Source organism: Callithrix jacchus, chromosome 7, assembly GCF_049354715.1.
Source record: "Callithrix jacchus isolate 240 chromosome 7, calJac240_pri, whole genome shotgun sequence".
In the NCBI taxonomy this organism is placed as follows: domain Eukaryota; kingdom Metazoa; phylum Chordata; class Mammalia; order Primates; family Cebidae; genus Callithrix; species Callithrix jacchus.
Genome location: NC_133508.1, coordinates 154,624,062 through 154,643,831, shown reverse-complemented (window position 1 = coordinate 154,643,831; position 19,770 = coordinate 154,624,062). Strand labels below are relative to the sequence as shown.

General features: G+C 46.3%; 1 protein-coding gene across 4 annotated transcripts in view; it reads left to right on the top strand.

The window, feature by feature from the left end:
* IGSF3 (immunoglobulin superfamily member 3) overlaps positions 1-19,770 on the top strand; it is a 93,577-nt gene that overhangs the window by 44,672 nt on the left and 29,135 nt on the right. For 2 of the 4 annotated variants that reach the window (XM_017975052.4, XM_078332848.1), the window contains 5 exons: positions 7,695-8,072; positions 9,932-10,342; positions 14,435-14,824; positions 16,191-16,250; positions 18,723-19,124. In XM_017975052.4, coding sequence (XP_017830541.4) covers positions 7,695-8,072; positions 9,932-10,342; positions 14,435-14,824; positions 16,191-16,250; positions 18,723-19,124 — 1,641 coding nt within the window. The remainder of the gene's footprint in view (positions 1-7,694; positions 8,073-9,931; positions 10,343-14,434; positions 14,825-16,190; positions 16,251-18,722; positions 19,125-19,770) is intronic. The other 2 variants (XM_017975053.4, XM_009001964.5) reach the window with 2 other exon arrangements.

The following is a 19,770-nucleotide window of genomic DNA, read 5'->3' as shown; positions in this document are numbered from 1 at the left end:
TCAGATAAGGTCCTTGCGCCTGTGGTCTTGGGAAGCTGAACCTCGAGCTGTCCTGATTTTGTGGCTTCCCTTGTGCTGTCTGGACTTTGGTTAGACTGTCCCTTCATGGCAGTGATATTGACCTAGTGGGCTGGAGTGCAATGGCGTGATCTCAGCTTGCTGCAACCTCCATCTCCCAGGTTCAAGCGATGCTCCTGCCTAGGCGTCCTGAGTAGCTGGGAATACAGGTGTGTGCCATCATACCTGGACAATTTTTGTATTTTTAGTAGAGAGGAGGATTCACCATGTTGGCCAGGCTGGTCTCAAACTCCTAACCTCAAGTGATCTGTCTGCCTTGGCCTCCCAAAGTGCTGGGATTACAGGCATGAGCCACCGCGCCCAGCCAGTGCAGTCCTTAGCCAGCTTCATTTACTCCCTAACTCCTTGCCTCAGGTTCTGCATCCGTAGAGTGAGGTCACTATAAGTATTTACCTCAGAGCGCTGCTGTGGAGGTTAAAGCTGGTCATGTTACCCACAAAGGCAAGCTTATCAGACTTACAGCAGATCTCTCAGCAGAAACTCTACAAGCCAGAAGAGAGTGGGGGCCAATATTCAACATTCTCAAAGAACAGAACCTTCAGCCCAGAATTTCATATCCAGCCAAACTAAGCTTCACAACTGAAGGAAAAATAAAATCTTTTATGAACAAGCAAGAACTCAGAGATTTTATTACCACCAGGCCTGCTTTACAAGAGCTTCTGAAAGAAGCATTACACACAGAAAGAAACAACCAGTATTAGCCTTTCTAAAAATACACCAAAAAGTAAAGAGCACCAACATAAAGAAGAATTTACACCAACGAATGGATAAAACAGCCAGTCAACATCAAATGGCAGTAACCCTAAATTTAAATTGACTAAATCCCCCAATCAAAAGACACAGCCAAAACCCAACGGCATGTTACATCCAGACCTGTTTCACATGCAAGGATACACAAAGACTCAAAACAAAGGGATGGAGAAAGATTTACCAACCAAATGGAGAGCAAAAATAAATAATAAATAAATAAAAAGCAGGAGTTGCAATTCTAGTATCGGAGAAAATAGATTTTAAAGCAACAAAGATACAGTGGTAAAAGGATCAATGCAACAACAAGAGCTAACGATCCTAACACCCAGATACGAGACTTAGATTCAATGAGACAGAAAATTAATAAGGATATCAAGGACTCGAACTCAGATCCGGAACAAGTAAACTTAATAAATATTCATAGAGCTCTCCACTTCAAATACACAAAATATACATTCTTGTCAATACCACATCACACCTACCCATAAGTTTAAATGAAACATTGATTGGCCATTATTAATACTCAATGTTTTTCAAAATAAAGCAATATTTCCATTTACTCTCCCTCTTTCTCTTCCTCTTTCTTCCTCTCCTTTACTTATTTTTTTTTTTTCTTTCCTTCTCTCAAAAAAAAAGAAATCAACTTGTAAACCTCTAGATCCAGGTCGGCAATGTCTCTTTCATTGCTTGATTTCCTTCCTTCCCTTCCCTCCCTCCCTCCCTCCCTCCCCCCTCTTCCTCCCTTCTTTCCTTCCTTCCTTCATCCCTTCCTTCCTCCCTACTGTCCTTCTTCCCTCCCTTCCTGCCTTCCTCCCCACCCCCCCAAAAAAAAAAAAAAAAAAAACTGGTTATGCAAACAGAGTACTTGGCATAGTGTCAGTTACCTGGCTGGGGCTCAGTAAGTGCTGGCTGTCCTCATTGGAAAGGTTCGAGTGTTGTGTTTTCTTGTCATCTGATCTGGAAAGGGGTCAAACAAAGGATCTTTGAGCTCATGCGCTTCCTGTCCTTCTTCGGCTGAAGGCTGACAGGTGAGAATCCCCAGAAGTTGTCACTGAGGTGCCTGTGGAAGTGGCCTTCCTGCCTGCTTTCTCTCTGGAGCGTTTAAGTTCCATGAAACACCTGTGCAGCATGTCGTAGCAGCTCAGCTCAGTTCCCATTTTAACTTCCCTGTCATTTCTTTTAGGATCAGGTGGGCCAGAGGATCCACTCAGTGCTTTATTACTTCTTAGCGATATTCACAGAGCACATTCAGTGTGAGCCATGGAATAAGAAAACTCTCAGTCACATTCTGTGTTGTGAGAAGGTTACTTAACCTCGAAGACCATTTCCTTGTCTGGTAAATGTGGCTGTAATGAAATCGACCCCATTCAGCTGTTGTGAGGATTAAATGATATGATGTATGCAGAGCAACTAGGACGGTACCTAGGAAGGTACTGCTCATCATGATCATTTATCTTCAGTTTAAAAATGATAGGGGATGATAGAGAAAAGGTATTGAGAAAGATAGGAGAGGAGAAGATCACCCATATTCTCACCATTCAGGGACTCAGCCTGGTATCATCAGTGTTTTGTTTTGTTGCTTTTCATGTGTAGGATTTTTTCTTAACCTAATTTTACTGCATATGCAATTTTGCATTTTTAGCCCAAACTTAATGTTCTTTTTAATGCTCTCGTACTTGCAAAGGTTTATACTGTTTTTAGATTGATATCTCACATTGGCAGAAATGAGATGAAATTTTCAAATATTCATTTGGTCACGTTCACGGTATTATTTGATCTCTCCAGTCTCCTGTGAGATTGCTACATGGTGCATTGTATTATTTCCATCTTATAGATGAACGATACTGGTGTGGCTGAGTTACATGCAGAATGAATTTTGATGATTGTCGAGGCCACACTGGAAGAGTAGATTGAAATGGTGAGGTAGATCCCTCTGCCACTTGCACATGCTCAGTCATGTATCTCGAACATATACATTGGATCCTGTGCCTAAAGATGTAGTTTCCTGAGCCAAGGCATATTTGAAAAATTGCATGAGAAGCTGGCTTTCCCAGGCACAGTGACCCCTCCCTGCTCACTAACTCCTGAATCATACCTCCTGCCCCTAGCCAGGTTTATCTGGGACTTGAGCACAAAGAAAAAGTGGGAACATCTTTGAACAAGAAATAACTTGGAAAACTAGTTAAGTGGTATCATGTATTTGTGTGATGGGGTGATTTCAAAACTCAGTCTAGAAGGACAGGATCTTGCACATTGACAATTGATTGTCTGATGCAGTATTTCTTAGTCTTTTTGGGTCTTGAATTCCTTTGAGAATCTTTTGAAATTTATGGACTCTTTTCCCAGAAGAACACACTCATGTGTCTGTAACAGCTTTGCATTCAGTCTTAGGGCCTGCAGGTGTCTACATTAGTTATATATAGGTGTAAAATAAAAAGCCCCAAACTTAAGGCTTAAAGGAACCGTTTATTATCTCACAGTTTCTGTGGTTCAGAAAGTCAGTAACATCTTCACTGGGTACTTCTGACTTCGCGCCTCTCAGGAGATTGCAGTCAAGATGTTGTCTGGGGGGGCCAGGTGTGGTGGCTCATACGGATAATCCCTGCGCTCTGGGAAGCAGAGCTGGGAGGATTGCTTGAGCCCAGGAGTTTGAGAGGAGCCTGGGCAACCTAGTGAGACTCTATGTATTAGTCAGTCCTCACATTGCTTTAAAGAAATACATGAGACTGGGTAATTTATAAAGAAAAGAGGTTTAATTGTCTCACAGTTCCACAGGCTGTTCAGGAAGCATAATGCTGGCATCTGCTTGGCTTCTGGGGCGACTTCAGGAAACTTTCAGTCATGGTGGAAGGCAAAGGGGAAGCAGGCACATCTTAAGGCAAAGGGGAAGCAGGCACGTCTTAACGTGGCCAAAGCAGGGGCAAGACAGAGACAGGGGAGGTGCCACACACCTTTAAACAGTTGGCTTTCAGATCCTGTGAGAACTCTCGAGAACAGAACCAAAGGGATGGTGCTAAATCATTCATGGAAGATCCACTCCTATGATCCAGCCACCTCCCACCAGGCCCTATCTCTAACACTGGGGATTATAATTGAACGTGACATTTGTGTGGATGCATAGACCCAAACCGTATCATTCCATCTCTCCAAAAAAATTAAAAAGTTAGCCAGGCATGGCGGTGTGTGCCTGTAGTCCCAGATACTCAGGAGGCTGATGTGGGACGATCACTTGAGCCTTGGCGGTTAAGGATGCAGTGAGCTATGATTGCCCCACTGCGCTTCAGCCTGGGTGACAGAGTGAAACCCTGTCTCAGCAACAACAGAAAGATGTCTGGGGTTGACATTATCTGAAGGCTTGACTGAGCTGACTGAGGTTGGAGGATCTACTTCCAAGGTAGAATCTACTTCTAGTCACATGCTAGCAAGTTAGTGCTGGCTCTTGGCAGGCGGCCTCACGTGGTCCTCCCCATACAGCTGCTTTGATGTCCTCATAGTATCCTGCTTGTCTTTTTATGACCGAGCCCTGGAAGTCCCATTCCACCACTTCTGCATTTCCTACTGGTCACACAGGTTAGTCCTGTTTAGTGCACAGGGCAAGGTCTGAGAGGGCAGTACTGCAGACTACCCATGCCCTCTCCTGGTGCACCACGCTCCCAGCACCCAGAAGCTCTCCTAACTCCATTATTTAGGGTTTTCATGTGGGGTTTCATTACATGGGTCTGACTGATTTTATCACTGACTAATGTTGATTGAATCAGTCTTCAGTCCCCGTCTTGTCCCTGGGGGTCTAAGGGTGGGACTGGAGGCTCCAGCTCTAAGCGTGGCCAGCTCCTTTCTTGAAACTGCCTCAGCGTTCAGCTTCAGTCACCTTGTTACGGGAGTGGCCAAAAGGGGCTTCTTATAAATAACAAAAGGTACTCCCATTGCTTAGGAAGTTACAGGGGGTTTAGGAGCTCGGTGCTGGGAACTGGGGACAAACACCGAATATATATATATTTGGACAAACAATAATATATATATATATATTACTACAATAGTGAACACAGAAGAAGTTTTATATAATAGCAAACGTGAATTATTTTTATTTTTGGCTAACATTTTTTCTAGTTATAAAACCGGTACCTACTCATTGCAGAGGACTGGGACTGGGGGAGGGAGTAAAATACTAAGAAAACAATAAAAATCACCCGCCATCCTATCACCTAGTATTTTTTTTCTAGTCCTTTTCATGCAGTTATATATAACATTTTGATCTTTCTTTTTGTATTAGAGAAATTATATTTGCTTATTGCAGAGTAATCCAAAGTGTACAGAAAGTCCAAAGTTGAAAAAGTTATTTAAAAAAAAAATTGATGCTTGCCGGGGAGGAGCCTTCTATTGTAGTTTGAGAGGGGAGATGGAGGGTCTGTGGAGTCAGAGGATGGGGAGATGGAGAGGGTGAGTGAGTCAGAGGATGCCCTGGTCAGGGTTGGGGGCCTGTGTGTATTTGGAGACAGCTGAGGTCTGCACAGCAGGGGTATTACCATTAGAAGGAAATGGGGAGGGGGTCTGTGGAAGGGGAATTAAATTGCCAAGAAGAAAACATTCGTTTTTATGTTGAGAAGCATTATTTTCAGGGGTCAGAAGCCCTTTGTGGGGAGAGGGAAGGTAAGGAGCTATTTAATAAACAGGTGCAGCTGAATGTGTGTCGTTAAAGTGCAATCCAGTATTTATTTATTTGTGAGGGTTTTTTATGACCTGCTTCCTGCCTAGACAAGTTGATTTGACCCTGCCACCCTGGCTCATTCCGGCCGCTTAACACTGTTTACCTTTGATGGGGAGGACATGCTGGATCCCCTGGCTAGGTGATTTTGTAAGGTCTGTAAATAGGATGCATTCTGGTTAAACTCACTATTGCACCACAATAGCCAGTATCTGAGGGGTTTCAGCTGTTTTCTTTTGCACCGGGGAAGACTAGAGGAGATCAAACCTTTCTTGAACCAGTGATTGGGTCTCTACAGAAGAGAGAAGCTTAAAGTTAGTGAGAGCCTTAAGATAATTTCATGTGAGCACTTGGCTGGCACCACGTAGGTGGAGACACTTTTTAACTGTGCTTTGCTACAGCTGATTTGAATCATCTGGGGAGCTTTAAAAAAAAAGTCTTAATTAATACTAGGACCAGTTATGTCAGGTGGGGACCAGGCACTGTTACCTTTTTTAAAGCTCCCCAGGTGATTGCAGTGTAGGCCCAGGATTGAGAAGCAGTCCTTGAAGATGCTGGTGCCCTGACCTGCCTCCAGCCTTCTTTGCAGGGAATGGATGGGGGCTGGTTGTAGTTGCTCTGTCATGGGATTCACCAGCTGGATCCACTTCACAGAGGCATACGCCGGGGCAGCCACCATTCCCATTTGTGGGGGAAAAGGGAAACTGTCACAAGAATGGGCTGCAGCTGTGGGTGGAGGTGGGCAGCCTGGTGATGGTGTCATTGTCAAGAGGCCGTTGAAGTGTCCTTAAGCAGTTATTGGCCAAATCCTGTCCTCTGCGGATCCAGAGCCACAGAATATTCCAGCCAGAAGATGTCTTAGCCAGCAGCTCTTTATTGAGGACTGATTGCGGGCTAGGCTCTGTGCTAGGGGCTTTCCGGATGTTATCTTATTAAATCTTTTTAATAACCCTATGGGGCATGCTTTATTATCCCCATCATACAGATGAGAAAACTGAGGCTCGGAGAGGTTAAGTAGCTATCCAGGATTACAGTCAATAACTGACAAAGCCAGCATCGGAACCCATGCTGGTTCTCTCCAAAGCCTTCTTAGAAATCATTTGAGAGGTGAGGAAATCAGGATCTGGAGAAGAAAAGCAAGTTGTCTGAGATGACACAACCCGCTCTCACTGGGGGCAGAGCTGCTGCTAGAACTCCCCTGCGCTTTTCACAAACTGCAGTGCGTGACCACTGCCGAAGCGGGGAGGCAGGGGTGTGCCCCTCCCACTTTCTGAGTGGCTCAGGCACACTCAGTGTTGAGTTGGCGTGAAATGAGAAATTAAACTTACCATGCCACTTTAAGAATATGGAGAAGGCAGGCAGAAGTGACCTTGAAGAACCGTATCTCAGCCAGAAGGCAGGAGGTCAGTGGGGGAATCTGAGTGGGAAACTCAAGGGTGGCCTGACTGTCCTTATCACAGGTTTAGCTGGGCACTGTCAGTTCCCTCCCCTGTCAGTTTGTGGGAATCTGGGCATCAGGGATCTGCTTTAGCTCTTCACATTCGTATTTGTGTGTGCTCAGCTTAAAACCATAGCAGGCTGCAGGAGCTCAGTTCTGCCTCCATTTATGGACGGAAGAGAAACGAAGGAATGCTCCTTGGGGTGATGTTGGGGAGTAGCTACATGGGAAAATGAAGGGTGCAGCACCAGAAAAAAAGGTACTCCCAGGACTCCCTCCCACCAGTGCTTGGACTAAGGAAGAAGCATTTCTTTTCAGCCAAATTTCCAGACAGTTGCTTTAATTTGTGTTCATCTCAATCTCTGCCAAGGATTCAACTTTTCCTGCTCATTTCATTAAAAACTTTATAAACAGCATTAATAAATAGATGTAAAACTGCCACATAAATGACAAACAGAGGGACTAAATGAGACTCCCAAGGGTCAGCTGTTGAATAAGTAACAAAACCGCATCTTGCGTGATCAGATTCCCATATATGCAAATTAGGGACAGTGCTTTACCACAGAGTATTTTAATTAATATTTATAAATCACAGAGCGCCTTTGGAAGGGCCGGGAAGCTATTTATATTATTATCATGTCACACAAATAACAAAGCCTTTGGAGATTGCTGCCTACTTTGCATTTCGGTCTGAGAAGTAAGCGAGCGTGTTTCTGTTCCTCGTAGGTGTGGTGTCGGCACAGCGGCTGGTCACCGTTCAGGAAGGACCGTTGTACCGCACGGAGGGCTCTCACATCACTATCTGGTGCAATGTGAGTGGCTACCAGGGACCTTCTGAGCAGAATTTCCAGTGGTCCATTTACCTGCCTTCAGCCCCAGAGCGAGAGGTGCAGATTGTCAGCACCGTGGACTCTTCCTTCCCCTATGCCATCTACACCCAGCGCGTCCGCGGAGGGAAGATCTTCATAGAAAGAGTCCAGGGGAACTCAGCCCTATTGCACATCACAGATCTTCAGGCCCGGGATGCCGGGGAGTATGAATGCCACACACCCAACACTGATGAGCAGTACTTTGGGAGTTACAGCGCGAGGATGAACCTAGTAGGTAAGGAGGCGCTGTTTTCACATGGCCAGCTCCAGGCCTGACTCAGTTCTTTAGTAGCGGCATTTTGCTTTATGCCATGCATTTGACTTTTTAAAAATCCCACCTCTCCCCACATATTTTAGGGGTCAACAGCTAGCACAAGTAAACTGAATTTCTGTGTTCACTTGTAAATAATAGATGGTTTAGGCCGAAACTTTAAAAAGGTCTAATGCAGATGTCAAGACTTTCATAAGTTAACTAACCCTTAACTGGTGGAAAGGGATATGAAGACATATGGCAAGAACATTTGTGGCTGATGATCTGAATGAAAAGGAAGAGAAGACGTATGACATCAGTTGGAAGAGAGGAGAAACCTCTCGGAAAGATAGGCCTTTGGGCAGCTCTGAGACCCACAGGGCGCTGCTGAAGCAGGGAGCACATGTGGCTGCGGGTTCTTGCTCAGACCTCGTACATTGCAAGTCCTTTGACTCCATGTGTAAGGAACTATGACCTGGCTGTTTCCCTTGTTGCTACTTAATGCTGAAGGAGACATGAGGAAGAGGGAGGTGGGAGCTTCCGATGTGGGCAGCACTGGTCACAGTGTTTGCCAGTGTGAAAGGGCTGTTCCGTTTTACTGCCTGTCTTCATTTCCAGTTTTTTTATCACAGCTCAGCAGTGGGTGTTGCTAATTCTTTTCTTAATACAAATACTATTATTTGTTTATTTTTCCTTTCTCTAACAAGTCTGGGTCCCAGTAGGAGACCTTTTTTTTTTGGACAGAGTTTTGCTCTTGTTGCCTAGGCTGGAGTGCAATGATGTGATCTCAGCTCACCGTAGCCTCCCCTTCTCGGGTTCATGCGTTTCTCCTGTCTCAGCCTCTTGAGTAGCTGGGATTACAGGCATGTGCCACCATGCCTGGCTAACTTTTGTATTTTTAGTAGAGATGGGGTTTCTCTATGTTGGCCGGACTGGTAGGTCTCAAACTCCTGACCTCAGGTGATCCGTCTTCCTCAGCCTTCCAAAGTGCTTGGGATTACAGGCATGAGCCACTGCGCCCAGCTGTTCCCAGCAGGAGACCTTTAAGATCTAATCCTTGGGTGAGAACAGGGAGAAAACAGATATTAGTTGTGACTAGGGTACTCTCATCAGACAGAGAGGTGGTGCTATTTAATCTCCAGAAAGAGGCAAGCAAGGATCCGGGTATGATTCTGGGGATCACAGAGGAAATCTCTCCTGTTGCCTGAACCTCTCCAGACTGTGGCTTCCTTCCAGCCAGGACCTGTTTGATAGATGAATTACGTGAAAATTAAACCTACTAAAAATAGAGTTTGATGATGATTTTCTCTGCTAAAAATGGTTTTTAAAAACATCGTCTCTCCAGGGCTCCCTTGCTGAAGTAAGTTGCAGAATGGGGGTGTGGGAAGGAGAGAAAGGGGAAAATAAGGATATTGTATAGAAAGGCAGAACTAAAACACGAGGCACTTCCATTTGAGGATCAGCCAGAAGTGAAGTTCAAGTATCTCAAAGCAGTGGTAGAATCAATAACAAATGTGATTTCACCTAAAAGACAGTTGTTCAAAACAGTATTTTCAGGGAGTCCATTGATTATGTCATATGAAACACACCCCATGTTTTATCCAAGTGTTATCAAAATACCAAACAGGTAAGTGTAAGTACCAAAATAATGCATTTCCAAATCCAAACATAAAACTCTTTCTGGTTATGTGCATTTGGGGCTGTTTGTGGCTTTGAATCGCTAGTTCAGGGACAACTGTTGGGGATGCAGTGCAGTGATGCCTGCATGGAATGGGAGCTTAGCCCCTGGGAGTCTCAGATTCTGTGGCTTTGTGACTGCACTCTTGGGACTTTCTGTGTTGCAGTGATCCTAGACTCCCTGCAGACCACCGCCATGCCCCAGACTCTGCACAGAGTGGAGCAGGACCCGCTGGAGCTCACTTGTGAGGTGTCCTCAGAGACCGTTCAGCACAGCCACCTGTCTGTGGCCTGGCTCCGGCAGAAAGGTGGTGAGAAGCCTGTGGAGGTCATCTCCCTGAGCCGAGATTTCGTGCTTCAGTCCAGCAGCGAATATGCCCAGAGGCAGAGCCTGGGGGAGGTGCGGCTTGACAAGCTGGGGAGGACCACCTTCCGCCTCACCATCTTCCACCTGCAGCCTTCCGACCAGGGCGAGTTCTACTGCGAGGCTGCTGAGTGGATCCAGGATCCCGATGGGTCGTGGTATGCTATGACCCGAAAGCGTTCCGAGGGAGCTGTGGTCAACGTCCAGCCAACTGGTGAGTGTCTCTGAGCCTCTTGTCCTGTCTTTTACCAGGTGGTGAAGGTTGCCAGATACTGGGAGGGTATGGGGACTCCTTCTCTGGGCACCTCTACCAGGGCAGCAGGTTTTCATGTGAAGTTAGAGCCGGTCTTGTATACAGCCAGACGGAGCTGAGGGATGTGTGGGGCCTGGGTATCCTGGGACGTGAGTCACAGGCGGGTGCTGCAGACTGAGTCCTGCTTGGAGACGTGCATTCTTTGACCTACATGGTGTTTACATTTTCTTGAATTAGAAACCCTTTTTAAAAATTGGGCGTTTTCCGAGAAACCATTTGCATCTTAAAACTCAGGCTTTCATTCCCATTAGCCACAGTTGCCGCCCTGTTCGGTGACGTTGCCTTCCTCAGGTACCCATCCGGTTTCATTTCCAGAAGACATTTGAGAGAATGAGACTTCCATCCAAGGTCCAACCGCATGAACTAGAGACATTTTGGCTTAAATTATTGTTTTTTTATCTAATAATATTCTTTGGTGAGGTTTTGTAATTTCCCAAATACTTTATCACATATTACTTCACAGTCCCACAGACATTCTGTGAGGGGAGTAGGTGGTAGTATTCCCATTTTGCAAGTGAGGATGCTGAATGCAGATTACTTTATGTTGGGGCCCAGGAGGAGCCACAGGGCAAGTTGACAAGGCCAGTCTGAGAGTACCAGGTTCCACTGTAGATATTTTCTTGAGTGAAGATGTGGAAGGGTTCCTGAGGAGGTTACATGATTTCTTTAAAAAAAAAATTTTTTTTTAATTTTAAAAGAAATTAAGCCTACAGCACCTGCTATTCCCAGGAGGTCTCCCATCCACATACTAACCAGGCCTGACCCTGCTTAGCTTCCAAGATCAGACAAGATTGGGCACGTTCAGGGGGTCACATGATTTCTTTAGAGCTGAGGCAAAATGGTGGTGGCTCAGTCAATGGAAACCCTCCCTGGCTCCTCTTGGTATCTCCTGTGGCCCCAGACTGCTCTCCAGGCTGCTGAGCCCACCAAGCTCCAGGCCAGAGCTGACGGCTGTCGCTGGCTGTGGCTACCTCTGCTGGGCTGAGGGGCAGGTTCTCACATGGGCCTTCAGCTCCCCAGCTTTGCTTGGAGAGTGGTTGTTGTGCCGTCACTGAGTTGCAGTGAGTGGCTTGAAAGCCTTTCCTTGTGTGGATGCTCACTTCCGGTGAGGGTTGTGGTGGTTCCGGTGAGTGAGTGCAGATGTAGCTTTTGGGATATGAAGTCTCAGCACAGGTGGGGTCCCTCTTCAGGACCTATCTCTTGGTCTCCCTGTCCCATTGGCTGCAGTCCCTTGTCTGGGTCTTTGCATACTTTCTCTGCCATTCTAGAGCAATGCTTCAGACTTACCTAACAGTACACATTTTGGGGCTTCGTCCCAGTAGTCTTCAGTCAGAGGCTCCTGGGACGGGACCTGGGAAGCTGGATTTGCCTCACGCTTCCCAGGTGATTCTTTTGCTATCTACATTGTTTTCAAGCATAGCTTCTAGGGCAGAAGCAATTTCTGGACATCATTTTAGTAAGTCATCTAATGGATGTGCGAGCTTTTACCATAGGGGAGCACTTTATTTGCTCTCTAGGACATTTAGCGGCTTCTGGATCTTTCAGTATTAAGAAATCTATGCAAGGGGCTTTATTTTATATTTATCCTTTCCCTTCCTGGATAGTTTTAAGATCAGCTTCAAAAGTTTGGGCCAAATTTTGAGTCTTAATGCTTTCAAATTAGGTTGCATCAGTTAATCTTCTTTATTTTAATCTTACCAATTTGGAATTAGAACTTTTTGAATTTACCCTGAAAATGTATCTAGACTAAGCCAGCAAAGGGAAAACTGAGTGAAGAAAAGGTTGATGACTTCCCCCTCCATTCCTGTGCTGTTCAGGTTCAGCGGTTGCATCTCCAGCTCTATCCTTTTCTTAGTTCGTTTCAATAAACATGTAGTCAGTCTCCACAGCATTGAAGGTGTGATGGTGATAGGCATTAGGGGCTTCAAAGATGCCTAGCCCTTAGGCAGACCTGAGAACCAACGGCCACGTAGAATGTGCTAAGTGCATCCATAGGATTTGTTCAGAGTGCTCTAGGAATACAGGAAGTAGGAAGTCTTCTTGCACTTCCTATTTTCTCTGAATGGGAGGGTTGATAAGACAAATCCAGGAAAATCATTAAGTTTTGTGACTTGAACTGAGTGTGGAAGCTTGAGGAGTCAGCAGGAGGAGAAGCGTGAACGTACAGGAGTGAAAGTGTTTGGTGTGTGTGGCGAGCAGAAAGAAGTCAAGTCTGATTCCATGTTGCGTTCCGGATGTGCATGATGAGAGGAAAGGCAGCCGGAAGCCCCACATGCTGTGATGTAGAGCTGGGGCTTGACTCTGTGGGCCAAGAGTTTTAAGTGTTCTTGGAACCCTGGGCGCCCCTCAGAGGTGCCTAGGAGGTTAGCCATGGGTGTGTGGGGGTGTTCGTGTGCATGTGTGCGTGCCCAGGACTGCAGGGAGAAGGCGTGTGAGGGCCTGGGTGGTCCCCCCTTGCTTCACCTGAATGTTTTCTATGATGGGCGTCAAAAGATTTCGTATGAATATAAAGTCCTCTTCCTTTCCCCCTTCTTAATAAACAGAATCCTTGTCTGCTTGAAGAGGGCCAGGGATGGGGATGAGTGGGTGAGGTCTTGAAGATAATGGGAAATGGCAGTCTAGGGAAGGCAGGCAAGGTCAGAGCTAATGAATCTACGTGGAATTCAAACGTCTCTGCCATGGGATGTCCCCCCTCAGTGTTCTTTTTAGAGGAACAGAGCTAGAACTGGGCAGTGGTCACAGCTCCAGTTTCTCCATTTCCTTCCCCCTGACTTCTGCCCTCGGTGTCTATGAGATAAGATAGCTGTCTCATGAGATTAACAGCCACTGCACACCGGTACACAGGTTGTAGTGATGCGGTTAGTGGTGACGAGTCCCTCTTTGATCACCCCCTCACGCCTGGTTAAACACCCAGCTCAACAAAAATCAGCCGGATGTGGTAGCTGCATAAGAGGCTGAGGTGGGAGGATGGCTGGAGCCCGGGAAGTCGAGGCCGCAGTGAGCTGTGATTGTGCCACTATGCTCCAGTCTGGGCAACAGAGCGAGACCTTGTCGTACTAAATAAGTAAATAAATCAAAATTGAAAAATAAATAAAAATTGAAAAAAACACTTAGCTCTCTGGAGGCTGCTTGGGTTTCAGAGGCTGTCTGGCTTTCAGTGGAAGTAGGTGCTTTCCCTCTAAAGTACCTACTAAGTACTTACCAAGTGGGAAAGTACCCACTGAGATTTAACCAGGCGTGAGAGCACTTAGTAGGTACTTCCCCACTAAAGTAGGTACTTTCCCACCAAAGTAAAAGTACTTAGTAGGTACTTTAGTGGGGAAGTACCTACTTCCCCTGAAATTTGCCTGACGATTTGGTCTGGCAGGTAGTAAACTAGTGAACAGACATTAGTTTTCGTTTTCTCTGTGTGATTCTGTTAGGGTTTGTCTTACCCATGTCTTGTGTCCAGTATTCACATGGTGGGTAGAGAGGGAATTGTAATATAGTCATCTCTGAGCATTTGTTGGGACTGGGCCAGCATCTAGGCCACTCTGTAATTTTTTTTTGCACAGACCTTGGTGGGGTCAGTTTTACAATATCTGCTAAAAATATTTATAACGCTGTTGCTTAAATGGAGTTGTGAGTGCATATATCAAGGCTCGATCTTTGTAATCTACCATTTGAGTGATATTAGTGACTCCTCACTGACCTGGGGGTCTCATCTAAGACATCTAAAGCATCGGAATGAGCCCCCTTGGTCCTAACTGGGGTAACAAGTTGTTTAGACTGTCTGGGCTGAACTAGTTTTGAATACTCTCTGTGATATTCAGCGGTTTCTCTGGACCTCAGATAACCTGGGTCGGAGCTGGATTTTCCTCTCAAGACGAGCACTGTGGTCCTCCCCGCAGTTAGTGTGTAAAGGAGAGGAAGGGTGGTGGGGATGTGCTGAGGTGGCTTAGCTGGCTGGGGCCCTCATTCGCCCAGGGCGTGTCTCTCTCCTTGTCCTCTCAGACAAAGAATTCACTGTTCGGCTGGAAACGGAGAAGCGGCTGCACACAGTGGGTGAGCAGGTGGAGTTCAGATGCATCCTGGAGGCTCAGAATGTTCCCGACCGCTACTTTGCTGTCTCCTGGGCCTTCAACAGCTCGCTCATTGCCACCATGGGCCCTAACGCCGTGCCTGTCCTCAACAGCGAATTCGCCCACCGGGAAGCCAGGGGACAGCTTAAGGTGGCCAAAGAGAGTGACAGTGTCTTTGTGCTGAAGATCTACCACCTCCGCCAGGAAGACAGCGGGAAATACAACTGCCGGGTGACTGAGCGAGAGAAAACGGTGACCGGGGAATTCATTGACAAGGAGAGCAAGCGTCCCAAGAACATCCCCATCATAGTCCTCCCCCTCAGTAAGTAGAGAGACGTGCTGCTTTCTTCTGTGTTTCAGCATCACTTAGGGGAGGTAGGGGGAGAAGGAACGGCGTGGTGAGGGGGAGGGGAGGGCAGGTGGAGCCCTCGAGGTTAATGCAAGGCTGGGAGAAGAACCACAGGGCCTCTCTTCCCTGTGTAGCCCACCTGCCTACAGGTAGCAGGCTCCCCATAGCAGAGGGTCAGGATCTTGTTGGCAGGCCGGGGCTGGGCATAGGCCTATCCGAGCGCTAGCAGCCCCGAGCATGCACAAGCAGTGCCAGCTCAGCTTGGAGGGAAACCAGGAATCCCAGAAGGCTGTTTGCTCCTGTGTGGAAATCAAGTCCCAGAAGAAGTGGGTAGATGCCTGCCTCGAAGTCTTACTTCAGGAGAGTTGGTCTTTTATGGGAGGATTTGAAATCATAAAGTGCATTATTAAGGGTTTGCCGTCTGGGTTTTTCAGGTGTAAAGTCTGGCATTTCCCTAAGTGGCTCTTCCCTGCTGAAACTGCGTTTCTAAGTCAGTGGATGGGACCTCTCACGTCTTCCTGGAACATAGCCTTTTAAGCTTAGCTGATTTCTGAGGCTGCCTCAGTGGGCTCCTGGCCTCCATGCAGGCTGGTGTTCTGTGGGTGGGTGGTAGCCATTGCTAGGGGTTCCAGAAACTCCCAGTGTTTGCTTGTGCTGTGTTTAAACATTCATAGTATCAAGATAGTCTTCTTAATCCTGTTCTCTCATACTTCTGTTTTTAGTGAAGAGAATAAAAACTTAACAATGCTCTGATTTTAAACAAGTGGTAAAGTTTTGAGACTAACCTTTAAGCTTTTCTCAGCTGCTCAAACTATTCTTTCTCTGAGCCTTGTAATAATTTCCTTTACATTTTTATTTGTATGTTTCAATATTTAAAATGCTTCTCTTCAAGTGTGAAGTAAAAAGTAGCCACAGGGGTCCTCTTGTCCTCTTGCCACTCCATTCTTCTTTCCTCATCAACTGGATATTTTCTTTTACCCTTACTATTATTTTGCTAAAACCATACACACCCCTAATTATCTTGAAATTCTTTTGTTTCTTAGCCATTCCCTGCAATGCCTAGCATGGTGCTTTGCATAGAGTAGGTGCTTGCTGAATACTGTACAGTTGAAATTATCGAACTGAATGCCTACTCTCTTTACTATTTTCTCGTCAGTCTGTGCTTGCCTTAACCACGGACTCTCTACTTTTAAACCTGCAACTAATTCCTCATTGTTTTCTAAGGATCAAGTGAAGGGCAGCCACGCTGTTTACTTCCTATGGTTTTGTACTAAGATTTCCCCCAACCCCTTCTAAGAACTTGTTTGATGATCTGTGGCCTGCTATATTGCTTTTCCAGCAGATAACTGGGTAGTTAAAGTCCCCCAGCACCACCAGATCCTGTCCCAAGGCCACTTGGGTAAGTCTGCCAAAGAACAACAATCACATCGGGAATGGTGATGATGCCTTGGATTTTAATGGTGCTTCTCCTCCTAAGAGACCAAAGTGCTTCTGCGTAGATCATCTCCTTCTCCGCTTCCACCTCTCAAATCCTTGTGGAGGCCAATATGATATCCATCTGATGAATGAAGAAATCAGAGCACCACACAGGAAGTGGCAGAGCTGATTGTTCAGTTAGGGGTTGAGCCTGCACTGCACTAGGAATTATCTGTTTCTGACTCCAACCCACCGCCCTGCGCTTCGCCTGTGCTACACCAGCAGCCTCCCGATTCGAAATTTCATTTGTGAACGTGTACTCAGATTCTCATCAGTTCTGTCCTAGTTTTCACTTAATCCAGAGAGTTTAAAATTGTCAGCTGCCTTTTCTCAGGCCTGGAAACCCTTGTAAATAGCCTTAGTGGGCAGTGAGGCACCAGGCCTGTAGTTCTGCAGTTGCCTTTGCCTCAGCTGCTGTAATAAAACAGCTTTTCTTCTTGCAGCCCCACCTTGTAACTGCGTGGGTTTTCCAGGCTTGCTGAAGCAGCAGAGCACCACACAGCAGCCCTTACAATCAGTGAGCCAGGACCTGCATAAGTGTCCACAGGGATGACAGTAGGGGATGGGAGTGATGTCCTGTAGAGTCATTCTTCTGCTTAAGACAAGCGAAAGGATTTTCTCCCCCTGTGCTGAAGTTGCCCTTTTAATCCCTTATTTTGAATTGATAAAAGTGGGGATGAATCTTTAATCAAGAGGAATATTGTTGTTATTAATGATGATGAAAAATAATTACCTCCTCTAATCCTCTCAATGTCATGCCCTAGGAAGTAGGCACTATTCGTATCTCCATTTTGTACATGAGAAAAATGGAGCTTTGGTAGGTTAAGGAGGAACCACAGAATTACAGAGTTAGGAAGTCTCCAAATCAATCCTCTTAACCACTAGTGCTATAGATGGTGACCGTTCAGGAGCCTGATCATCTCTGTGAAGCGTCCTGGTATGAATCCTGGAGGAGGTTGCCCTCCTGGGAAAACTGCTATTCCCTGCCCCATCCAGACCTTTTATTTTTCGCATAAAACAAGCAAATCCAGAATGGGTAGCAGGCATCCTCCCTATAATAAGAGCTACATGCTAAGGCTCAGTGCTCGTCTTTGTTTCTGCCTGTTGGGGAAATAAAGGAGAGAAAAGAGTTGATTCAAATGCATTGTTATGTGTATGTGTGTGTTTTCTCTTGATAATTGGGCATGCCTCTTAAAATCTGGGATTCGATTTAATTAATTGGTTTAAAATTATTGCATGTATTTCATGTGGGTGGTGCGTGCCTAAAAATTGGACCCAAATTAGTTGCTTTGTGTTCTTCAATACTTATGAACCTTCTGAACTCAATGTAGATAATTATACAAAATACTATATGCATAATTAAGATGTATTAGGCTATCTATGATGTTTATAAAAACAAAGTTACATGAAATAGTAAAATGAATCATGATCATGATGATCAGTTTTTGAAAACCTACTGTGTGTTAGGTGAATCTATATACGTCATCTCACATACTTGTTAATATTCAAAGAATTCTACAATTAAAGGTAGCTGTCTACCTGTCTTACAGAAAAAGAGGTGGAGGCATGTCGAGTTTAAATAATTCAACTGAGTGAATTCAGATAGCTAAGTGAGCAGCAGAGGCTAGATGAGGCAGGGAAGGGAGTGAAATCCTTATCCCAAACTTGGATTGGCAGAATGTTTCCAGACAGAGAGCAGAGGAGCCCCAGGCTGACCGGACAGGCGGGAGAGTGGTGGTGACGAGCTGCTGGCTCTGGTTTATTCCTCTGTGTTAATGAAAGAGTGAAAGCCCGCTCCTCACACACTCTGTGAAATCAGACCATCTGTGCTCCGTTATTACCCACACTTAAGCACACGTAATCATCCAAATATTTCCTGTTGGGTTTTTTTTTTTTTTTCTATTTCCTAAATTGCCCTGAAGGACTCAAATGGCACATTATGGATGTTCAGCCTTTTTTTGATTGCTGTAGTACCGAATGGTAGGAAGAGTGAAGTGAAGGAGGATTTCGGAGTTACTCGTCTTGGCTGAAAATTCAACTTGAAACACCCTGAACTCCAGCTGAATAGATCGTCCAATACATTGTCAATGTGCTAAACATCATGCCACCATGTTGTGTTTCTTAGGTTCTTACCCAGTCTCAGGTCTTAGAACCTCATTATCCCAGTCCTCTGCACACAGCAAAGAACATCCTAGATTATCAGATCTAAAATCACAGGGAGCAATGCCCAGAACCAGCCCAGGCTTACAGCACCAAGTGCCAGAGTGTTTTTGCCCTCTGAGGCTCACCATACCTGAATATGATTCCATTTGCACCACTCCCCCTGTTTCCTCTGTGGGGAGGGTGCCGTGGAGACCATAAAGCCTCCAGTGTGTTTCTCTCTCCCTCTTCCCAGAGAGCAGCATCTCCGTGGAGGTGGCCAGCAATGCCAGCATCATCCTGGAGGGCGAGGACCTGCACTTCTCCTGCAGCGTCCGCACGGCAGGCAGGCCGCAGGGTCGCTTCTCTGTCATCTGGCAGGTTGTGGACAGGCAGAACCGCCGCAGCAATATCATGTGGCTAGACCGGGATGGCACCATGCAGCCAGGCTCGTCCTACTGGGAGCGCAGCAGCTTTGGGGGCATCCAGATGGAGCAGGTGCAGCCCAACTCATTCAGCCTGGGCATCTTCAACAGCAGGAAGGAGGACGAGGGCCAGTATGAATGTCACGTGACTGAATGGGTGCGGGCAGTGGACGGAGAGTGGCAGATTGTTGGGGAACGCCGGGCCAGCACTCTCATCTCCATCACAGCTCTCGGTGAGTGAGAGGTCGGACTGGCAGTGGGATTGCCGTGGAGACTGCTTCGCTGTCAGACACCTTATCCTGACTTCCATCAGTCAGGGTTCTAGCAGGACACCGCGGCCGGTCTTTCACATAGCGAGTTTAAAGTACTTTCCTTTATGTCTATTTTGTTTCTTAGAAGGGTTTAATTAAGGTGGTGCCAGCAAGGTTGAAGGGACCCACAATGGATGGGCTCCTGGGGGATAGCAATAGCTGGGAGCTGTGACAACTCCTAGTCTGGCTGGCAGGGAGTGGTATTATCAGAATTCCGTCCAGGTCCGTGATTGAAGTGGTGGCCCCAGGTGGAGGAATGTGGCCACTGCCAGCCTGGCCTTGAAGAGAGAGAGAGCAGAGCGGCAGAGCACTGTGTGACATGTCTCTCCTGCCCTGCTGCCCAGTGCCAGCTTCCTGAAAGTGAGCAGAGAAGGGTACAACAGAGTCACCTATTGTCATTTATTTAGCATTGACTATGTTCCTGGCTGAGCCTTAACACTTAAGCTTAGTTGTCCCATTGAATCCTCACCTAGCCAAGTGACAGACACTCTCATTTTATGAGGAAACTGAGACTGAGGAGCCACATTAAATACTTTGCCTAAGGCTACAAGTTTTTATCTACTCCCGA